This window comes from Bos javanicus, chromosome 1, assembly GCF_032452875.1.
Source record: "Bos javanicus breed banteng chromosome 1, ARS-OSU_banteng_1.0, whole genome shotgun sequence".
Taxonomy (NCBI): Eukaryota; Metazoa; Chordata; class Mammalia; order Artiodactyla; family Bovidae; genus Bos; species Bos javanicus.
Window position 1 is genome coordinate 42,900,200 of NC_083868.1, and position 24,124 is coordinate 42,924,323.

The following is a 24,124-nucleotide window of genomic DNA, read 5'->3' on the forward strand; positions in this document are numbered from 1 at the left end:
AGAGGCACCAGATGGAAAAATGGCAGCAACAGATGGAAAAAAGGCAGCCAGTCAACAACCAAAATCATGTCCCAATATTAGCTCCTTGGGAGCTGTTGTCACTGCTACTGGCTTCGATGCCCCTGATCGCACTGACAGTGACACTGGTGTGGGTGCAGGACGCGTTTTCTGAAGTCTTCCATTGCTGCCATGGCCACCTTAGCAAAGAAAACCCTTTTTGCCCTTGTCCCTTTGTCACTCTCTCTCTCTACATTTCAAATCCACTGTAGGTGGGTTTGACTTGCCAAGTTTATATCATGTCCCCTCACTCTAGGTGCAAGAAGAATGGAAAAATCAGTTTCTGATTCTCTGGGATTCCAGAGTAGGTGGTAGATACCTGCCACCGGTGGCAAGAGGGTGGAAAAGAGGGTCAGATACTGGCTATACAAAAAAGTGACATGAATCCTCTATAACCTCTTTAATATACTTATTTTTCATTTTCACTCTCCTTCTTCACTTGGTGCACATTCTCTAATAAAGATGTCATATACCGGTATGCTCTAAGCTACCCTCAATCACTCCCAAGACATTTATTTCTAATAAAATCAAGGAAAACTCATACCATAAAGTATATCACTTAGATGTTCAGAGATCACTATCTCCACAAACTAGCCACTGCATAAGAGTTATCAAGCTATTTTCAATGAAAATCTACTCAAGCACCAAGAGACCCCTCTCTATTCTTCACTTACAACCATCTTCACATTCAGTATTAGGTGACTCTGCAATGGCACCCCACTCCAGTGTTCTTGCCTGGAGAATCCCAGGGACGGGGAGCCTGGTGGGCTGCCGTCTATGGGGTCGCACAGAGTCGGACACGACTGAAGCGACTTAGCAGTAGCAGCAGCACACTCTGGATTCTTTTGTATGTACGTCTTCACCCTGTTCATCACTCCGAATATCACTTCACTCAAGGACTAGTTACTTCATATGTATTTCAATCACTTGAAAAGTAAGTTTAAAACACAGATCATTATACTTCATTCTGAACCACTAAATCAATTTTTACAGTAAAACTTTATCATTTATATTTTGCACAAAAAGTTCCTAAAAAAATGTTGATCTGGTATAATCTGGTTTGGAAATTAGTGGACAATAGCAACAGCTTCTTGACTTTTATTCCTGATTTTACTTTTTCATTTCTGCAGCCAATTTCCATAGAAACATATTTATTTTAAAAACTCTTACAGTGCCACTCCCATCTCTTATTTTCAGTGCATGTTTATTACCTGATGAATAATGTTCAAGATTCTTCACATGACATTCAATTTATTATCCAGGTCCATCAAGCTTCTTTTCCCTGAACCTATAGCCATGTTTCAGACAGAATTTCCCTATTACACTCAACTCTATGCTCAAACATCTATTTAGAATTTTTCATTTTTCTGAATGTGTTCACTGCTTCACAGTTTTTGAATTGTATTTATTTTTATTCTCACCAAAGAGACCTCATTCATTTCAAAGATAATAACAAACCTAAGAGGACATTCTGATATACATGGTTTATTTCAACTCTCTTCCACATATCTTCATGTTTTAAATTCCTTGTGACTTTAAAAAAAAATCATTTTCTCCATTTCATTTCAGGTAACACTCAGTGAGGAAATGGAAAAGGAAAATGCAACATTGCTGAGAGAATTTATTCTCACAGGACTCATATATCAAACAGAATGGCAAATTCCCTTGTTCCTGCTGTTTTTGATGATATATCTTATCACCATCGTGGGAAATCTTGGTCTGATTGCTCTCATCTGCAATGATCCTCACCTTCACATTCCCATGTACTTATTCCTTGGGAACCTGGCTTTTGTGGATGCCTGGATATCATCCACAGTGACGCCCCAGTTGCTGGTCAATTTCTTTGCAAAGAGCAAAATGATGTCTCTCACTGAATGCAAGATACAATTTTTTTCCTTTGCAGTCAGTGTAACCACAGAATGTTTTCTGCTGGCAACAATGGCATATGATCGCTATGTGGCCATATGCAAACCATTACTTTACCCAGTTATTATGACCAAAAGATTATGCATCCGGCTATTAATTTCATCATTTTCAGGTGGCCTTTTTCATGCCATACTTCATAATGCTTTTTTATTGAGATTGACCTTCTGTAATTCTAACATAATACATCACTTTTACTGTGACATTGTACCATTATTTAAGATTTCCTGTACTGATCCTTCCATTAATTTTCTGATGGTATTTATTTTCTCTGGGTCAATACAGGTGTTCACTATTCTTACTGTTCTTTTCTCTTATACATTTATTCTTCATACAGTCTTAAAAAAGAAGTCTGTACAAGGCATAAGAAAGGCCTTCTCTACCTGTGGAGCCCATCTCCTGTCTGTCTCTTTATACTATGGGCCTCTTCTCTTTATGTATGTTCGCCCTGGATCTGCACAAGCGGATGATCAAGATATGATGGACTCGCTGTTCTATATGGTCATAATCCCTCTGTTAAATCCAATCATCTACAGTTTGAGAAATAAGAAAGTCATAGATTCACTGTCAAAAATGTTAAAGAGAAATGCTTAGATCTCATATTAATATACTTCAGTTCAGTTCAGTCACTCAGTCGTGTCCGACTCTTTGCGATCCCATGAATTGCAGCACGCCAGTCCTCCCTGTCCATCACCAACTCCTGGAGTTCACCCAAACTCATCTCCATCAAGTCGGTGATGCCATCCAGCCATCTCATCCTCTGTCGTCCCCTTCTCCTCCTGCCCCCAATCCCTCCCAGCATCAGAGTCTTTTCCAATGAGTCAACTCTTCGCATGAGGTGGCCAAAGTACTGGAGTTTCAGCTTTAGCATCATTCCTTCCAAAGAAATCCCAGGGCTGATCTCCTTCAGAATGGACTGGTTGGATCTCCTTGCAGTCCAAGGGACTCTCAAGAGTCTTCTCCAACACCACAGCTCAAAAGCATCAATTCTTCAGCACTCAGCTTTCTTCACAGTCCAACTCTCACATCCATACATTAATATACTTACTCCTTTATTAAAAGTCAAAAATTTGTGTAGATTAGATGTTACTCTATATTGATTGATGCTCATAGATTTCACACTAATCATTGCCCTAGAGCTTTAATGATTTAAACTGAGAGTATTAATAAGCCTCTTAAAATGTTTATATATTACTGGAACACATAGAAAAAATTTTCATCAAGTACTTAAGTCATACTAGAATAATTTAAGAGGAAAACAAAATATTTTACACATGTGTTCTCAATGTAGCTTCACAAACACATTAAATACCATAGTGGTTTATTCAACTCTGAAAAGAATTTGAATATGATGTTTTTGATAACAATAGAGCTGTGCAGCCTGAGATTTATATCACATTTAACTTCACAGTGGAGGCAGGTTTCTATTTGAATGAAGAGAGGCAAATATCAGGAATTCTGCTAGCATCAAAATGGCTTTCATTCCACTCTATTTGGGACATGAATTTCACTTTTTGTAGGGTTTCAACTGTCATATTCACAGAAAAACTAACAGAAATGGTAAAGAAATTTAAAAATTTCAGAAAGGAGTTAAAGCAGCGAAAGTCAGGCAAAACTGTATAAGAATATTCTTCACCAAATTCTCTCTATGAATAACTAGTAGAGGGAAGATACCTCTCAGTGTTTATGGTATCTTGAAAGGTCATGTCCAGTTGTATTTGTATGTAATAGGGTAATCTCAGAAGCTTTACTGAATCACAAAGCTATGGGATGAAATTGTAGATTTAACTGGGATGGGCAAAGAGAGGAAAAGAGAAGTGGAGGGATAAGAAGGAAATAGTCTCAACCTTCCTACAATTTTAAAATAATGAAACTGATCAGAAAAAAAGAACTATGTATAGATTATTAGAATGTATTGTTGAGAACAAGCTGCTTAAAATGCATAGTTTTGTTTTTGTTTAGCTGCTAAGTCCAACTCTTTGTGATCCCATGGACCACAGCCCCCCAGGCCCCTCTGTCCAAGGTATTTTCCAGGCAAGAATTACTGGAATGGGTTGCCATTTCCTTTTCCAGGGAATCTTCCAGACTCTTGTATCTAACCCACATCTCCTGCATTGGCAGGCAGATTCTTTACCATTTTGGGAAGCCCCAAACTGCATATTGTTGTTGTTCAGTCACTCAGTCATGTCCGACTCTTTGTGCCCCATGGAATGCAGCATACCAGGCTTCCCTGTCCTTCACTATCTCCTGGAGTTTGCTCAAACTCATGTCCACTGAGTCAGTGAGGCCATCCAACCGTCTTATCCTTTGTCACCACCTTTTCCTGCTCTCAGTCTTTCCCAGCATCAGGGTCTTTTTCATTGAGTTGGCCCTTTGCATCAGTGGCCAAAGTGCTGGAGCTTCACCTTCAGCATTAGTCATTCCAATGAATATTCAGTGTTGATTTCCTTTAGGATTGACTGGTTTGATCTCCTTGGTGTCCAAGGGACTTTCAAGAGTCTTCTCCAGCACCAAAGTTCAAAAGCATCAATTATTCATCGTTAGGCCTTCTTTATGCTCCAACTCTTACATACATGACTACTGGGAAAACCATAGCTTTGACTATACAGATCCTTTGTTGGCAAAGTGACGCCTCTGCCTTTTATTTTTTAATACACTGTCTAGGTTCGTCATAGCTTTCCTTCCAAAGAGCAAGCATCTTTTAATTTCATAGCTGTAGTCACCATCCACAGTGATTTTGGAACCCAAGAAAATAAAATCTGCCCCTGTTTCCATTTTTTCCCCATGTATTTGCCATGAGTCATGGGGCCACATGCCATGGCCTTAGTTTTTTGAATGTTGAATTTTAGGAGATTTTTCAGTCTCCTCTTTCACTTTCATCAAGACTGCCAGAGTTCAAATAATGTGCCTGATAAAATATCAGTGTATTCAGTGGTGACAAACATGAAAAAGAGCAAGAGTTTGCATGTTTGGTCCCCCAAAAGTCCCCATATGTTAGTTTTCATCACATTCATACTCTAAAAATAACAAATGATTTGTCTTCAGTCCAACTCTGACCTTCCAATCTCACCACTTATTCTATACACATTCTACTGAAACCACTGAGGCCCTCACCCCAAAACTATTGACGTCTATCATTTACAGTAATCTTATTACTTATCCTACATCCTGTTGAGTCTCTTCCCAAATTTTGCTCTCAGATGCTTTTTTATAAATAGAGCTCTGAGTAAATAATATTCCTCTCAATAACTTTTAATGGATTTTCATCATTACCAGATTATAAATTCTCCAGGCAAGAATACTGAAGTGGGTAGACATTCTCTTCTCCAGGGAATCTTCCTGACCCACGGATCAAACCCAGGTCTCCTGCATTGTAGGCATATTCTTTACCATATGAGCCACCAAAGAAGCCCATGTATATGGTATACCTATCTAGAACTCTCTTTATGCACATGGATATGTTTGTTTATTTACAAATATGTACAGATTATATATATATATGTATATATATATATATATACACACACACACATATATATAGCATCTCTTCTTCCACAATTCTCCTAATGGACACCATATTATATGCAAATGAATTACTGGAAGCCTTTGGACAAACCTTCCTCCCAGGTACACCGTTTTGTTACTACAGGGCTCTCCAGTGAGAATGCTCCCTCCAGGAATACCTGTCTTTATTTGCAATTGTAATCGTCCTTTCTTCAAGATCTGTCTTAAATGTTAGAGCTTCCATGATGCATTTCCAATTACCTCAAAGAGAATAAAAATACTCCCTCATTTGAAACATTTATTTATTCTTTTAGGCCACAGATGACATTATGTAATTCTTATTTTTGGCTTACAAGCTTTTTTAGTATACAGTGCATTACTTAGTTTCAATCTTGCAATGAGCTGACAGACTAGGCCTGGGATGGCCACTCTATGTCAATGCACCTTCATATGTTTCTTTCAAGATGATCACAAGAATGATACACCTAAAGTGAATTAATCTTGTTCTTCTTAGCAGGAGGATCAGCTCCAGAGATAGAGCATGACAAAGTATCAGGGTGAAGTTCCTTAGTTAGACATTTGGATTAAAAATACAAACCAAATAAATATTTACAACAAAAAGCATTATTACATGTTTTTGGAGGTGCAGGTCACAAGATTAGATCAGATGATCTGCCTTCTTTTTGTTTCTTAAGGGATACCCCAAACCCCAGAAAGGGTGAAAAATATGCTTTCATTATTTTTCACTAGGGAATATATACATTTGCATGTGTCCATATTGCATTCATTTTTTTGCTGTATAATATTCCCATTGTTCTGATTTTTCTTTTAATTTAGTTAAATTTCTGCTTGTTAATACACATATAGTTATGAGTCAAAGACTATATGACTAATAAAAGCAAATGATACTTTTATCATGATAAAGGTTTGCTTGCCTAATTGGTCTTTTGTTTGAATGAAAGCACTGACATCAAGCTGTGAGTATATAAGCATGCTTTGTTACCTGTCAAGTCCTTTTATATTGGGTGGGTATGAAGTAGGCACTGGGGGTCTCTCAGCAACTCGGGCTTCCTGTGTAACCTTCTCCTGAACATGTGTAATCTATGGATTCTTCTGTTCTGATGTGTCTTTCAGAAAAATTCTATGTTATGCCTTGCAGAAATTCAACACATCTCTTCACTGATGTGTTCCCATTCTCACTTCTGTTATAATTTTTTTCCATTCAAATATGCAAAAAATTTTTGCATATCATATATGTCATTCAGTAGCATGTTGGAAAAGATGTGAATTATGAACTTGCACAAAGCCTGCATTTTAGAAGATAACCTGCAGAATTCTTCAAAATGTTCCTATGAAATTACATGTGTACTCTTTAATGATATTTAGATACAATGTATAATGTCACAATGCTAAGGTTATTTAGCTGTTGATATTGGATTAAACTATCTGTTGGAAATGCTAAAACACCGTTGAAATACCCTTTATCATGAAGGTGTATTAATTTGTTTAACCTAGAGAGAAAAAAGAATCCATAGTTCCTCTCTATATACATGATAAACTTTTTTTCTCATCACTTTTTTTTCTCATCAATTTACAATACTTTGTACTGTTGAGAAATTGTTGAGATTGTACTGCTGCTGCTAAGTCACTTCAGTAGTGTCCAACTCTGTGCGACCCCATAGACAGCAGCCCACCAGGCTCTTCCATCCCTGGGATTCTCCAGGCAAGAATACTGGAGTAGGTTACCATTTCCTTCTCCAATGCATGAAAGTGAAAGTGAAGTCACTCAGTCGTGTCCGACTCTTAGCGACCCCATGGACTGCAGCCCACCAGGCTCCTCTGTCCAGGGGATTTTCCAGGCAAGAGTACTGGAGTGGGGTGCCATTGCCTTCTCTGTGAGATTGTACTGCTACTGCTAAGTCACTTCAGTCGTGTCTGACTCTGTGCGACCCCATAGACGGCAGCCCACCAGGCTCCCCGTCCCTGGCATTCTCCAGGCAAGAACACTGGGGTGGGTTGCCATTTCCTTCTCCAATGCATGAAAGTGAAAAGTGAAAGTGAAGTCGCTCAGTCATGTCTGACCCTCAGCGACCCCATGGACTGCAGCCTTCCAGGCTCCTCCATCCATGGGATTTTCCAGGCAAGAGTACTGGAGTGGGGTGCCATTGCCTTCTCCGGAGATTGTACTAGTTTGTGTTAAAAGAATCAACACTTAAGGAGTCAGGTAAAAACAAACACCATCAAATCTACAACAGTAATTCTTAGTGTGAATTGTGAACTAACTAGCCAGCATCTCATTAGTGATTCAAGGTAAGGTAAGCCGTAATATTGGTGGCATTATCACATTTCATTTGCTATGAAGTGAATTCCTTGATCAGATAAATGCATGCAATATGAATTGCCATCAGAGTGGATAAGGAATCTTGAAAGTCCACAGATGGTTGTTTTGGCAGAAGTACTGATTCATTGGAAAAGTCTCTGATGCTGGGAGGGATTGGGGGCAGGAGGAGCAGGGGACGACAGAGGATGAGATGGCTGGATGGCATCACTGACTCAATGGACGTGAGTCTCAGTGAACTCCTGGAGTTGGTGATGGACAGGGAGGCCTGGCTTGCTGCGATTCATGGGGTCGCAAAGAGTCGGACACAACTGAGCGACCGATCTGATCTGATCTGATCTGACTGCCAGCAAGGAAGAATCTTTATCTAGAGCAAGCATTTATTCTAATAATAACAAAACACTTTTCCATGATGGAAAATTGTCCAATGCAATCAACATGGCAGCAGGTGGCTGGCTGATCACTTAAATGACTGATGCAGTATCAGGGACTCTGTGTTGGTCTCTGTGTTGGCAGAAAAGGCACTCAAAATGACCTTGACTAGCTGGCCATAGTGAGCGGAAGTCCATGTTGCTGAGACTATACATAATTTCCATTCCTGACACTATGACACCTTTTTTCAAAAGCCTATTTTGTGATGATGGGGTAGCTACAGAAAGAGCTTGACTGGTATCTGAGAATGGGTCATCATATCCACTTAATGATTAAAGTCCTCCATTGCTGAAATCATCCTTTACTGAGCAGTCACATGGGACACAAATATCTTAATGTGTTTATTGGGATATATCCACATATTTCTTCCATATTTCCTTGGCGTCAATCTTCCAGTAATACTGCTTCAAAATCCCTGACCATCAGCCAAACCATTCTCTAAAACCCTTGAGCTATTATATCATCACCGATCAGGCCATTTCTCTTTCTAGGAAAGTGAACAACCAGGTGAACTGCTCAAAGTTCTGTCCACTGGGAGGGTTTTCCACCACTGCTCTCCTCCAGAGATGTCACCGAGAGCGGTAATGGTAATCTGAGAGTTGTCCACTCTCAGAAAGTGTGTGCATATTTTGTAGAACCATCTGTAAACCAGGTCCAGGTAATCTCTTTCTCTATTGACTATTGACAACACTCATGCCACACTCCATTAGGCCACAATTCAAAATGGGATAGAGGCTTTGCCTCACACCTAAGGTCTACACTGTTTTTTATCCCTATAGAGGCCTGCCAAAGATTCCAAACAGCATCCCTATCTGCACTACCACTCCAAGCAGCATTTTTTCTTCTGCTGGATCATATGACCCAAGTAGCACAACAGGTTGAACAGCAGCCTAGTCCTTTTACAAATACTTCTCCCGTTCTGAACTACAGTCAAAAGCAGACGTTTTTCCGGTTCCTTGCAACCAGTGGGGATGATGCTGCCTCCAAAATCCACAGTGGCCCACTAAGCGTTCTGTGTCTGTTTTGGTTGCAGGATGGGCCAGATGCAACAATTTATCCATCACCTGTGAAGGTGTACCTCTACATGACCCACACAACTGATCTCCAAGGAATTTCACTAAGTTAAATGGGCCTTGAAATTTGTTGAATTTATTTCTCATCTACTAGTATGCAACTGTCCACCAGTAAGTATAAAGTAGTTGCTATTTCATGCTCACTAGGTCCAATCAGCATAATGGACCAGTATAATATCTTGTGGGAAGAAAAGAAATCAAGATCCTTAAGGAAATATTTGTAGACCATATGTGTGATAAAAGACTTGTATCCAGGATATATGAAAATTTCTCAAAACCCCAAAATAAGAAAATATATAACTCCATTAAAAATGGACAAAAGATTTCAACAAACACTTTAGTAAGCTAGATATACATATGTCAAATAAGAACACAAAAAAGTGCTCAATATAATTTGTCATTGGGAAAACGCAAATGAAGACCACAGTGTGATACCATGACCCACCGTTAAAAAGGCTAAAATTGAAAAAGACTACTCACACTGAATGTTGTAGTGCAAACCTTTATACTTATATACAGGCAACAAAATGAGTTAAAAGATAATTACACAAAATTGAAGGGGATAATATAGGTTGCTGCTGCTGCTGCTGCTGCTAAGTCACTTCAGTCGTGTCCGACTCTGTGCGACCCCATAGATGGCAGCCCACCAGGCTGCCCCGTCCCTGGGATTCTCCAGGCAAGAACACTGGAGTAGGTTGCCATTTCCTTCTCCAATGCATGAAAGTGAAAAGTAAAAGTGAAGTCGCTCAGTCGTGTCCAACTCTTAACAACCCCGTGGACTGCAGCCCACCAGGCTCCTCCATCCATGGGATTTTCCAGGCAAGAGTACTGGAGTGGGGTGCCATTGCCTTCTCCGTAATATAGGTTATGTTGACGCTAATGATACACATTATATTGTTTACTCCATCCTTCTGTTGAGTTTTCACGGTGATTTATCTCCAATCTGTCTTGGGTTTTCATCTCTTATTTAGCTTTCACTAGGACATAGGATCCGGAGAAGGCAATGGCACCCCACTCCAGTACTCTTGCCTGGAAAGTCCCAAGGATGGAGCCTGGTGGGCTGTAGTCCATGGTGTCGCTAAGAGTTAGACACGACTGAGCGACTTCCCTTTCACTTTTCACTTTCATGCATTGGAGAAGGAAATGGCAATATACTCCAGTGTTCTTGCCTGGAGAATCCCAAGGATGGGGGAGCCTGGTGGGCTGCCGTCTATGGGGTCACACAGAGTCGGACACGACTGAAGCGACTTAGCAGCAGCAGCAACTTTTCCCTTAGCTATCAATCTAGTTTCAGGTGTAAACTAAACATTTTTTGACTTTTCAGGTATCAAAACATGAAATGTTTTCATATCATACTATTTTATCATATATAATATCATTTTTTAAATTAACGTTCAATAGCAACTTCTCTGTTAATAACTAAAGTCAAATCAGAACATATGATCATCGTGTTCAAAATCCATCAGTAATTTTCTTTTTAGTCCACATAAACAGCAAAGTCCCTGACCTCGTCTCCAGATCCTCTGTGATACCACCAATGCTGGCCTCCCTTTGCCTTCTAGCTCCTCTTTGCTTCTCTTTTTGCATGCCAGCTTCATTTGTTATTCTTCGTTTCTTTAATAATCTAGCTCACTGATAAGCTAGGCCTGTCAATTATGGAAGATCCTAAGGATGGCAAATGTCCAGAGGCATCACCTTGATAGAAATGAAGACCCTCAGGCCTTATTCTTCACCTACTAAAATAGAATCTACATTTTGGAAAAATTTCCAGGAGATTCACAAGGATTAAAGTTGGAGAAGCAATGATCTAGGCCACCTCCCACTGTGGTCCCCGGGTTTTCTTTTTCCTTTGCTCCTCCCACCAAACGTTGCCTAGTAAGATTTTTGATCAATTTTCAGCTTAAGGTGCAAAGTTACATGTAGGTCTGGAATTTGAGTTAAACTTTGATAAGGAGGACAATTTTCTTGCAGTCAGTTCCTGAAAGGAATCTGGAACTTTTGTCCAAGTAAATTCAAGATGATTAGCTCAGAAAAAACATACTGATCAAGGCACTCAGAGCATCAAAATTTACAGATAAATTGAAGTTTACATAAATATGTCAGAAGTGTCATCTGTGGTGGAAAATAGTGCAATTTCAATAGTTAAAACAAGAACTGCCAACAATGACTTGATATTTACGATTTTAAGGCTATAATACCCTGTGGAAAAACCTGTACTTCTACATGTTCAAATCTATATACCCAGAGGAAAAGCTTAGTTTTGTCCTAAAGGGAATCCTTGTATGTTATCTGGGAATTTTAGTTCTTCACTTCCAGTTCTGGCAAAAAAAAAAAAAAAAAACAGTTATACAATTTGCTGTAGTGTATTCAAAGCAAATTTATTTAAACAACATTTTCCGGAACTTGGGAAACAAGCCTCCAAAATGAGTGGGTATGCAAGGACTTGCTACACGTGTTACTGTCATTCCAGTGCTGTTTTTATTATTTTCTACTTAAAAATTCTAACTCTTTGAAAGGATCTCCACAATTTCTTACAAGATATGGGTAAGAGAAAACTGAATTCTATAAGATTGATTATTCATTTTATAAAGTAGTCAAAAGACTGTATAATTTATAATAATTTTAGATTGATTTCCAGGATGCAAAAAAAACCTGACAGTGGAAAATGTAAAACAATGGATACATTATCTGTATATGTTTTTCTGTGAGTAAATCTGTGAGCAAAATATCTATAAGATTGAATTATTCCCTTTAACAATAACTTATTATCTTTCTAACACAATTTAAATGACTTTATAAGTTTTGGTGAACTAAAATGTTAAACAATTAAACTGGATTTAAACATCAGGTTATATGTGTCCTACGTAAAACATTTTTCAGTTTATTCTGATTAAAGATCCATTATTTTTAATTAATTACAATCTCTTAATAAACTTTTAAGGTAAGTTACTTATATTATCTCCTCTATTCTTTCACTTACTTGTGACAATAATTTCACTGAATATATGTATATATTATATGTATTATATATGTATATATTATATTGATAAGCATATATTCAAGAAATATATAGAAAATATCTCTCTTCTGGTCTTGTCAGTTTTATGATTTAAAAAAGACCCACACACATATTGTTTGAGAATCTTCAATTATTAGTGATTTGGGACTACATGGAAAAGAGCCTCTTTCAAATAAAAAAATACCTAACAACTGTAATTACTGGCACTGGTTATTTATATGACCTGAATTGGGCTCCAGCCTTTGAATCAATTTTTTGCTAATGGAAGAAATTGCTCTCAAGTAAAACCCAGCAGGTTTTTAGAGAAGTTCTAATTACTGTAATAATAAATATAAATCAACTTCTAAATATTGAAAGAACCATCTAGCAATGCTAGTATGTTTATAGACAGCCAAAGTTTCTAGGGTAAAATTTAAATTAAAATTCTCTGTCACACACATTCCCTAGGAAGATAAACTTGGAATTTTAAAGAAAAGAGTAAGAAAAGATTCCCAGTGTTGACAATACTTAATGAAAACCAGTTAAGACAAATATTTACCTGCAAACGTTCCCCTTATTTCCTTTTCAGTGTTTATGTGATACTACCTCTGTCTTTACTGGCTTGTCTTTCTTATACTTATCGTTCCACATCTCTGCTATATTTTATCTATTCCTCACTCTCCTTTTTTTCTTTTTTCATCTACCCAAATTTCTCCTTTCCACTCCTCCTGTTTGTTTTCTCTTCTTGATGCTTTCCTCTCCCCTCTCGAAAATTTTTACTTAAATGCTCTACAGGGGAAGAAAAAAAAACGCATTTGCCTATGGGCAGTAGATAAATTCCAATTGTTTTCCTTTTTTTTTTTCTTACTCAAAAACACTCCCCTTATTCTGTGTACCATGTTTCCTGTTTATTTCTTACTGTCCTCTGTCCTTGACACTATTACAAAATGGAAACCACTCTCAGTAAAAACACTAAAAACCTCTCATTTCATTTTTCTTTATTCACTCCTTGTTCACCAGAGCATTCATTTTTCCAATTGCTACAGCACGTCATTATGTCTTTGAGGGTCTTTTCTCTTTTTATGTCCACATAATTCAATTCTCCAGCTCGTCTTCTGCTTCTCTGATCACTCTATTTAGAACGTTTTTCTGGTCGCTCCCCCATCTCTCTTGGTTAGATAGAGCCAGGGCACTTATTGTGCTTCCCAGGGGCACTAGTGGTAAAGAACCCACCTGCCAATGCAGGAAACATAAGAGATGTGGGTTCAATCCCTGGGTAGGGAAGATCCCCTGGAAGAGGGCATGGCAACCCACTCCAGGATTCTTGCCTGGAGAATCCCATGGAGAGGGGAGCCTGGTAGGCTACAGTCCATAGCAAAGAGTCAGACAAGACTGAAGTGACTTAGCACGCATACACAGGGCACTTGTTTGCAACAGAAAGTTAGTTAGTTAAATGGAAGTTGACTATTACGTAGAAAGTCCAGGGAGATTGGAAGAATCAGCTGAAAATGGGCAGGAATAGAAGAAAGCAACATAGTGAGACAACAGCCAAAATCAAATCCCTACACTTGCTCAATAGGAGCTCTGCCACAGCTCACACAGACAATGTTGGTGCAGATTCAGGAAGCATTTCCCAGGGTCTTGATATGGCTGCCTTGGCTGACTTGGCAACCAAAATTCTCTTTTCTTCCTGTCCCTTTCTTTTCTCCATATTACAAATTCAGTATTGGTGCATTTGACTGGTCAAACCTACATCAAGTCCTCTTACTCAAGGAGCAAAAGGAATGGGAAAGAGTTCCTGGTTCTTTTGATTTCTAGAGTAAGAATGATATGTATTCACTTCGAAGCCTCTTTAACAAAATTTCCTCAAGTTTCATGCCACACCCTCCTTCTTTTCACCTTATACATACTTTCTAATGGTTGCTGCTGCTGCTGCTAAGTCACTTCAGTCGCGTCCGACTCTGTGCAACCCCATAGACGGCAGCCCGCCAGGCTCCGCCATCCCTGGGACTCTCCAGGCAAGAACACTGGAGTGGGTTGCCATTTCCTTCTCCAATTTCTAATGGTTAGGTTATCCATAAGTATGCCTTCAGCTACCCAAATACTTTCAAATCATTGTTTATATTATGCTCTAACAAACTCATACTACTAAGCTATCCCAAGTGGATAATCAAGGGATGCTCTCTCTATAACAAGTGGCCAAAGCATTTGAGTTCTCAAATTCAATTTTGATGACCATCTTGCCCATCACCAAGTGTCCTCTCTCTCCTTCACTGACCACTCCTTCCAAACCTAACATGTCACTGAGTCCTAGGGACTCTATATTCTGATTTATCTTGGTCTACTCTTTGCCTTTTTCATCAATCCTAATAACATATTACACACTGACTAATAATTTCACATGCATTTGAATCAACTAGAGAGCATTTTGGAAATACAGATTATTAGACTTCATTCTTATTCCCACTGAATCAGTATCTACAGTAATACCTCATAATCTATAGTTTGTACAAAAATTTCCCCCAGACAATTCTGATATGTATTCTGGTTTGGAAAACACCAGACAGGAGTATCAGTGCTTTCTAATTATTGTTCCTAATTCTGCTTTCCCTTCTCTGCAGAGTATTTTTTACATACCAAACATTTAATTTAAAAAATATCTTGCCATGAATTTCCTAGTCCTAAAACTTTTCAGTGCATACCTACTGCCCAAGAAATAAAAGTTCAAGATCCTTCAAATGTCATTAAAATAACTCTATAATTCAAACTTCTTTCCCCTAAACCCTCATCCAAGTCCCAGATGCAGAATGTTTCTAACACATACAAGTATCCTCACAAATTTAGCTCATTTTACAATGTCTGTCCTTTCTTCTAAGTCTTTTAATTCCTGCACATTTTTTGAACTGAAATACTTACATTTTCTATTATGCCAATTCCTCAGATTATTTTTCATTATCATGATAGTAGTGAATAAAATCAAGGGCATTCTGACAAGTGCATGGTTTTATTTCAACTACTTATTCCAATATTCTTTCTATATAATCTTAATGAATGTTCCTTTTACATTTACTGCATTTCATTTTAGGGGCTATCCAGTAACAACATGGATACTAAAAATGCAACATCACTGACAGAATTTGTTCTCACAGGACTTACATATCAACCAGATTGGTATATTCACCTGTTCCTGATGTTCCTGATAATATATCTCATCACCACTGTAGGAAATCTTGGACTAATTGCTCTCATCTATAATGACCCTCACCTTCACATCCCCATGTACTTATTCCTTGGGAGTTTAGCGTTTGTGGATGCTTGGATCTCATCCACTGTGACTCCCAAGATGCTCGTCAATTTCCTGGCCAAGAGGAAGATGATCTCTCTCTCTGAATGCATAACACAGTTGTTTTCCTTTGCATTCAGCGCAACCACAGAATGTTTTCTCTTGGCAACAATGGCGTTTGACCGGTATGTGGCCATATGCAAACCATTACTTTATTCAGTGATTATGACCAATAGATTATGCATCCGACTATCAGTCTTATCATTTGTAGGTGGCCTTATTCATTCCATAATTCATATAGGTTTTTTATTCAGATTAACCTTCTGTAAGTCTAACATAATACACCACTTTTATTGTGACATCATGCCATTGTTTAAGATTTCTTGTACTGACCCTTCAATCAATGTTCTGATGGTATTTATTTTCTCAGGGTCAATACAAGTGTTCACCATTCTTACTGTTCTCGTCTCTTATATACTTGTTCTCTTTACAATCTTAAAAAATAAATCCATACAAGGCATAAGGAAGGCCTTCTCCACCTGTGGAGCCCACCTCCTATCTGTCTCTTTATATTATGGGCCTCTTCTCTTCAGGTATGTGCACCCTGGTTCTGCACAAACAGATGCTCAAGATATGATGGACTCTCTATTTTACACTGTTATAATCCCTTTGTTAAATCCAATCATCTATAGCCTGAGAAATAAGAAAGTCATAGACTCACTGACAAAAGTGTTAAAGAGAAATGTTTAGATTTCATAATGTTATCTGTAGTCTTTTTTTTTTATTAAAATCATCATATGGATGTAAAGATTAGACGTGTCTCTGTTTTGGTTAGTGTTCCAAGCTTCTTGTGTTTATAACTGCCTTTGTTTTTTAAGGTGTTATGACTTAAAGTGTTAGCACTAATATACTCCCTAAAATATTTGTATATATTGTTCAAAAATACAAAGAACTTTAAACAAGTATTTATGTCATGCTACAATAACTGAAGCAGAATACAAATTAAAACACTTTTATGCTTAAATGTTCTTCAGTATAGCTTTATAAAGTCATTAAGCATTGAAATAGTATAGTTCCTCTGAACAGCATGATGTTGATTTAGATAGGAATACAGCTGTGCAGCCTGTAGACTCATATCTCATTTAACTCCATAGTGGAGGTGGGTTTGTGTTTGAACAAAGGCAAATCGCAGGAATTCTGCTGCCATCCAAAGGTCTTCCATGCACTCTATTTGGGACATGATGCATTTCACTTCTTGTGGGGATTCAATAATCATATCACAGAGAGAAACAGAAATTGGGAAAGCAATGAGGAAAAAATGAGAATGAAACAGGGAAGGTCAAACCAAATTGTAAAAGGATGCCCCCTTAGCTTAGTGTACTGTTTTGAATAATGAGGACAGTTTTCTCTCATTACATATATTTCCTTGAAAGGTAATTTCCAGCTGTGTTTGTATGTTGTGGGATAACCTTAAAAGTTCACTAATTCAGAAAGCTAGGAGATGAAATTTCAGAATAATTGGAATGACATAGAGAATAAAAGTGATGTAACAGAAAGGAAATGGTCAATCTTGCTAGACTTTTAAAAAATGAAGTTACTAGGAAGATAAAGAAATTATTAATATATAAAACATTTCTAACACCAGTCAGAATGGCTGCTGTCAAAAAAGTCTACAAACAATAAATGCTGGAGAGGATGCAGAGAAAAAGGAACCCTCTTACACTGTTGGTGGGAATGCAAACTAGTACAGCCACTATGGAGAACAGTGTGGAGAGTCCTTAAAAAACTGGAAATAGAACTGCCATAAGACCCAGCAATCCCACTGCTGGGCAAACACACTGAGGAAACCAGAATTGAAAGAGACACATGTACCCCAATGTTCAATTGCAGCACTGTTTATAATAGCCAGGACATGGAAGCAACCGAGATGTTCATTGGCAGATGAATGGATAAGAAAGCTGTGGTACATATACACAATGGAATATTACTCAGCCATTAAAAAGAATGCAATTGAATCAGTTCTAATGAGATGGATGAAACTGGAGCCTATTATACAGAATGAAGTCAGAAAGAAAAACACCAATACAGTATACTAATGCATATATATTGAATTTAGAAAGATGGTTGGAGCAGGAAATGGCAACCCACTCCAGTACTCTTGTGCCTGAAAAATCCAATGGACAGAGGAGCCTGGTAGGCTACAGTCCATGGGGTTGCAAAGAGTTGGACATGACTGAGAGACTTCACTTTCACTTTTCACCTTCATGCATTGGAGAAGGAAATGGCACCAACTCCAGGGTTCTTGCCTTGGGAATCCCAGGGACGGAGAAGCGTTGTGAGCTGCCATCTATGGGGTTGCAGACTCAGACACGACTGAAGCAACTTAGCAGCAGCAGCAGCAGCAGCAAGATGGTAATGATGACCCTATATGCGAACAGCAAAACACAGATATAAAGAACAGTCTTTTGGAATCTGAGGGAGAAGGCAAGGATGGGATGATTTGAGAGGGTAGCTTTGAAACGTACATAAAAATAAAAATCTAGACCGTGTTGTTTACATGATGGCTTCAGATGCATATTCAGTTCAGTACAGTCGCTCAGTCTTGTCCGACTTTTTTCAACCCCATTAATCACAGCACGCCAGGCCTCCCTTTCCATCAACAACTCCAAGAGTTCACTCAAACTCATGTCCATCGAGTCGGTGATGCCATCCAGCCATCTCACCTTCTGTTGTATCCTTCTGCTCCTACACCCAATCCCTCCAAGCATCAGGGTCTTTTCCAGTGAGTCAACTCTTCACATGAGGTGGCAAAGTATTGGAGTTTCAGCTTTAGCATCAGTCCTTCCAGGGAACATCCAGGATTGATCTCCTTTAGGATGGACTGGTTGGATTTCCTTGCAGTCCAAGGACTCACAAGAATCTTCTACAACACCACAGTTCAAAAGAATCAATTCTTCGGCACTCAGCTTTTGTCACAGTCCAACTCTCACATCCATACATGACCACTGGAAAAACCTAGCCTTGACTAGACGGACATTTGTTGACAAAGTAATATATCTGCTTTTTAATATGCTATCTAGGTTGGTCATAACTTTCCTTCCAAAGAGTAAGCGTCTTTTAATTTCATGGCTGCAGTCACCATCTGCAGTGATCTTGGCGCCAAATAAAATAAAGTCTGACACTATTTCCACTGTTTCCCCATCTATTTGCCATGAAGTGATGGGACCAGATCCCATCATCTTAGTTTTCTGAATGTTGAACTTTGAGCCAACTTTTTCACTCTCCTCTTTCACTCTCATCAAGAGGCTCTTTAGTTCTTCTTCACTTTCTGCCATAGGGGTGGTGTCATCTGCATATCTGAGGTTATTGATATTTCTCCTGGCAATCTCGATTCCAGCTTGTGCTTCCTCCAGTCCAGCCGTTCTCATGATGTACTCTGCATAGAAGTTAAATAAGCAGGGTGACAATATACAGCCTTGACATACTCCTTTTCCTATTTGGAACCAGCCTGTTGTTCCATGTCCAGTTCTAACTGTTGCTTCCTGACATGCATATAGGTTTCTCAACAGGAAGGCCAGGTGGTCTGGTATTCCCTTCTCTTTCAGAATTTTCCACAGTTTATTGTGATCCACACAGTCAAAGGCTTTGGCATAGTCAATAAAGCAGAAATAGATGTTTTCTGGAACTCTCTTGCTTTTTCGATGATCCAGCAGATGTTGGCAATTTGACATCTGGTTCCTCTGCCTTTTCTAAAACCAGCTTGAACATCTGGAAGTTCACAGTTCACGTATTGCTGAAGCCTGGCTTGGAGAATTTTAAGCATCACTTTACTAGTGTGTGAGATGAGTGCAACTGTGTGGTAGTTTGAGCATTCTTTTGTATTGCCTTTCTTTGGGATTGGAATGAAAAACCTTTTCCAGTCCTGTGGCCACTGCTGAGTTTTCCAAATTTGTTGGCTTATTGAGTGCAGCACTTTCACAGCATCATCTTTCAGGATTTGAAAGAGCTCAACTGGAATTCCATCACCTCCACTAGCTTTGTTCGTAGTGATGCTTTCTAAGGCCCACTTGACTTCACATTCCAGGATGTCTGGCTCTAGGTCAGTGATCACACCATCGTGATTATCTGGGTCGTGAAGATCTTTTTTGTACAGTTCTTCTGTGTATTCTTGCCACCTCTTCTTAATATCTTCTGCTTCTGTTAGGTCCATATCATTTCTGTCCATCGAGCCCTCTTTGCATGAAATGTTCCCTTGTTATCTCTTTTTCTTGAAGAGATCCCTAGTCTTTCCCATTCTGTTGTTTTCCTCTATTTCTTTGCATTGATCGCTGAGGAAGGCTTTCTTGTCTCTCCTTGCTATTCTTTGGAACTCTGCATCAGATGCTTATATCTTTCCTTTTCTCCTTTGCTTTTCACTTCTCTTCTTTTCACAGCTGTTTGTAAGGCCTCCTCAGACAGCCATTTTGCTTTTTAGCATGTCTTTTCCATGGGGATGGTCTTGATCCTTGTCTCCTGTACAGTGTCATGAACCTCCGTCCATAATTCATCCGGCACTCTATCTATCAGATCTAGTCCCTTAAATCTATTTCTCACTTCCACTGTATAATTATAAGGGATTTGTTTTATGTCATACCTGAATGATCTATTGGTTTTCCCTACTTTCTTCAATTTAAGTCTGAATTTGGCAATAAGGAGTTCATGATCTGAGCCACAGTCAGATGCCGGTCTTGTTTTTGCTGACTGTATAGAGCTTCTCCATCTTTGGCTGCAAAGAATATAATCCATCTGATTTTGGTGTTGACCATTTGGTGATGTCCATGTCTAGAGTCTTCTCTTGTGTTGTTGGAAGAGGGTGTTTCCTGTGACCAGTACATTCTCTTGGCAAAACTCTATTAGCCTTTGCCCTGCTTCATTCTGTACTCCAAGGCCAAATTTGCCTGTTACTCCAGGTGTTTCTTGACTTCCTACTTTTGCATTCCAGTCCCCTATAAGGAAAAGGACATCTTTTTGGGGGTGTTAGTTCTAAAAGGTCTTGTAGGTCTTCATAGAACCGTTTAACTTCAGCTTCTTCAGCGTTACTGGTTAGGGCAATGTCTTGGATTACCGTGATATTGAATGGTTTGCCTTGGAAACGAATAGAGATCATTCTGTCCTTTTTGAGATTTCATCCATGCCGGGGACCAGCCCCAGCTGATCCAGGGTATTCGAAGGAGAGACAGCCTAGGCAACTATTTATATGCTAATTAGAGATATAAAGAATAATAGAATGAGGATAGCTCAGTAGGAAAATTCAGTGGAGAAAAGAGGCTGAGTAGCTTGGTTTACGCGGGAGACCAATAAAACTTCAAGACAAGAAGTTTGCACCACTTACGTAGGCCGCAGGCGCCCTCTCGAGTAGCAGAAGGTGCCTCACCCTAGACACCTTCTCGAGTGAGTCTTAGAAGCCCAGGCATAATTAGTAAGCGTGGTGGGTTCCGCGCTCCAGATGGAGACTTCAGCCAGAATGTGAAAAGAATGACATGGGGAGACCAAGCGCTGGTGAGCAAGGCCCGTAGCTTTATTTTCAACAGGGGTTTTTATACCCTAAGTTACACATAGAGGATAATAGGGGATGCAAAGTCAGCAGTCTTTGATTCTTATCAAAAACCAGGGTTTCTTTCCTGCAAATTTATCGTATACAAATGGTTTAGGTGATTTACATCATCTTCTGGCCAGAAGGCCTACTAACATTTTATGACTCTTGACAAGGACTTATCAACAAAGACTTATTTTCTCTAAGAGTAATTATTTTAAGGTTTGGCGCCATCTTCCGAAGATAAAATTGCATTCCTATAGGGTGGATGTGTAATGGGTTTACAACAAAGGAAAGAATTTATTACCTTAAGGATCTAAAGTTACTAACACCAAGGCCACTACTTATTTTTTCTATATACCAACTATATTAATTAATACATATTCAAGGATACAATTCAGGGGGTGTGAAAACTTGGCAACAAGCATTGACTCATCAATGAAATCCTTTACTAGTTTATTATGACAGTTTCTAACTCTCTGAGAGGCTCTAAGCTATTTGAATATCTTAAGCTTCCCGAGCCTCTCAAGGCTGGGAGACTGTAAACAATCATATGCATAGCTGCAGGAGTCCGGGTAAACTTGTCAGGCGAGTTAGAGAGCCATCTGAGGGGTTTGAATTTAAACACTCCTAATTGCCCAGGAACTTTATTAATTGGAGCTGTAAGTTAACTCTTTGACAGAGAGAGAGAGATGGTGGTAGGGGACAGCCCCCAGTAAAGTCAGAGGTGAGAGCACAAAGCAATAAAGTAGGCAGACTCTGGTTTTTTGGGGGAAAATGCTCGAAAATATCTGGGCGGACTCCTGAGGCTCGATCCCGCCTTTGCGTATGCCGAGCCTCCTTCCTCATGACCTTTGTCACGGAGTGGAATGCCTCACCGGCTCCCGGCACATCCAAGTACAGCATTTCAGACTCATTTGTTGACCATGATGGCTACTCCATTTCTTCTAAGGGATACCTGCCCGCAGTAGTAGATATAAGGGTCATCTGAGTTAAATTCACCCATTCCAGTCCATTTTAGTTCACTGATCCCTAGAATGCCGATGTTCATTCTTGGCATCCACTGTTTGATCACTTCCAATTTGCCTTGATTCATGGACCTGACATTCCAGGTTCCTATGCAATACTGCTCTTTCCAGCATTGGACCTTGCTTCTATCACCAGTCACATTCACAACTGGGCATTGTTTTTGCTTTGGCTCCATCCCTTCATTCCTTCTGGAGTTATTTCTCCACTGATCTCCAGTAGCATACTGGGCACCTACCAACCTGGGGAGTTCCTCTTTCAGTATCCTATCATTTTGTCTTTTCATACTGTTCATGGGGTTCTCAAGGCAAGAATACTGAAGTGGTTTGCCATTTCCTTCTCCAGTGGACCACATTCTGTCAGACCTCTCCACCATGACCCTCCCGTCCAGATGCATATTACCAAGTTCAAATTGTGTTAAGATTATATGGTGTCATAGTGCCTAGTGGATAGCTTGGGAAGATATGAAAATGAATAATATTTTGGATGATTTGTGACCTCAAGGTACTTAGATGTCAGCTTTCATCTCACTTTAAGCTCTAGATACAATGAGTAATCCATCTTCACGACTCTTACCTTATCTTCCTCAACACTGAAATTCCATACACTTTAATATTAACACTACTGTGGTCTTTACCCTAAAAATTATCCACCTTTGAGCACTTACTTACCTCCTATATCCTAAGGATACTCATGAGTCCTAACCATACCTGATAGTTTATTCTTCATAAATAGAACAATGATTAAAACATATTCCATTTTGATAACTTTTAATGGATTGATGTGCTAATAGATTATTTGCAAATATGGTGTTTGTGTGTATATATATATATTTTTCTGTGTATATACACATACATCTGATTCATGGGTATGTCCAGATTAAATGATATATATAAGTATATATCTATATAGGAGAAAAGGAAAGATATACACACTTGAATGCAGAGTTCCAAAGAATAGCAAGGAGAGATAAGAAAGCCTTCCTCAGCGATCAGTGCAAAGACATAGAGGAAAACAACAGGATGGGAAAGACTAGAGATCTCTTCAAGAAAATTAGAGATATCAAGGGAACATTTCATGCAAAGATGGGCTCCATAAAGGACAGAAATGGTATGGACCTAACAGAAGCAGAGGATATTAAGAAGAAGTGGCAAGGATACACAGAAGAACTGTACAAAAAAGATCTTCACAACCCAGATAATCACGATGGTGTGATCACTGACCTAGAGCCAGACATCCTGGAATGTGAAGTCAAATGGGCCTTAGAAAGCATCACTACAAACAAAGCTAGTGGAGGTGATGGAATTCCAGTTGAGCTCTTTCAAATCCTGAAAGATGATGCTGTGAAAGTGCTGCACTCAATATGCCAGCAAATTTGGAAAACTCAGCAGTGGCCACAGGACTGGAAAAAGGTCAGTTTTCATTCCAATCCCAAAGAAAGGCAATGCAAAAGAATGCTCAAACTGCCACACAGTTGCACTCATCTCACACACTAGTAAAGTGATGCTTAAAATTCTCCAAGCCAGGCTTCAGCAATACATGAACTGTGAACTTCCAGATATTCAAGCTGGTTTTAGAAAAGGCAGAGGAACCAGATGTCAAATTGCCAACACCCGTTGGATCATGGAAAAAAGCAAGGGAGTCCAGAAAAACATCTATTTCTGCTTTATTGACTATGCCAAAGCCTTTGACTGTGTGGATCACAATAAACTGTGGAAAATTCTGAAAGAGAAGGGAATACCAGACCACCTGGCCTTCCTGTTGAGAAACCTATATGCAGGTCAGGAAGCAACAGTTAGAACTGGACATGGAACAACAGACTGGTTCCAAATAGGAAAAGGAGTACGTCAAGGCTGTATATTGTCACCTTGCTTATTTAACTTCTATGCAGAATACATCATGAGAATGGCTGGGCTGG

At 39.1% G+C, this 24,124-nt stretch overlaps 2 protein-coding genes across 2 annotated transcripts; both read left to right on the top strand.

The window, feature by feature from the left end:
- The first annotated feature begins 1,626 nt into the window (after positions 1 to 1,626).
- Positions 1,627 to 2,574, top strand: LOC133254291 (olfactory receptor 5H2-like). Its single transcript, XM_061428533.1, has one exon. It carries the CDS (start codon positions 1,645 to 1,647, stop codon positions 2,572 to 2,574), a length of 930 nt encoding a protein of 309 aa, XP_061284517.1. The 5' UTR covers positions 1,627 to 1,644.
- Positions 2,575 to 15,259: 12,685 nt separating this feature from the next.
- On the top strand, positions 15,260 to 16,358 carry LOC133254298 (olfactory receptor 5H2-like). The gene has a single exon (XM_061428543.1). The coding sequence runs from the start codon at positions 15,429 to 15,431 to the stop codon at positions 16,356 to 16,358; it is 930 nt and encodes a 309-aa protein (XP_061284527.1). The 5' UTR covers positions 15,260 to 15,428.
- The last annotated feature ends 7,766 nt before the right edge of the window (positions 16,359 to 24,124 follow it).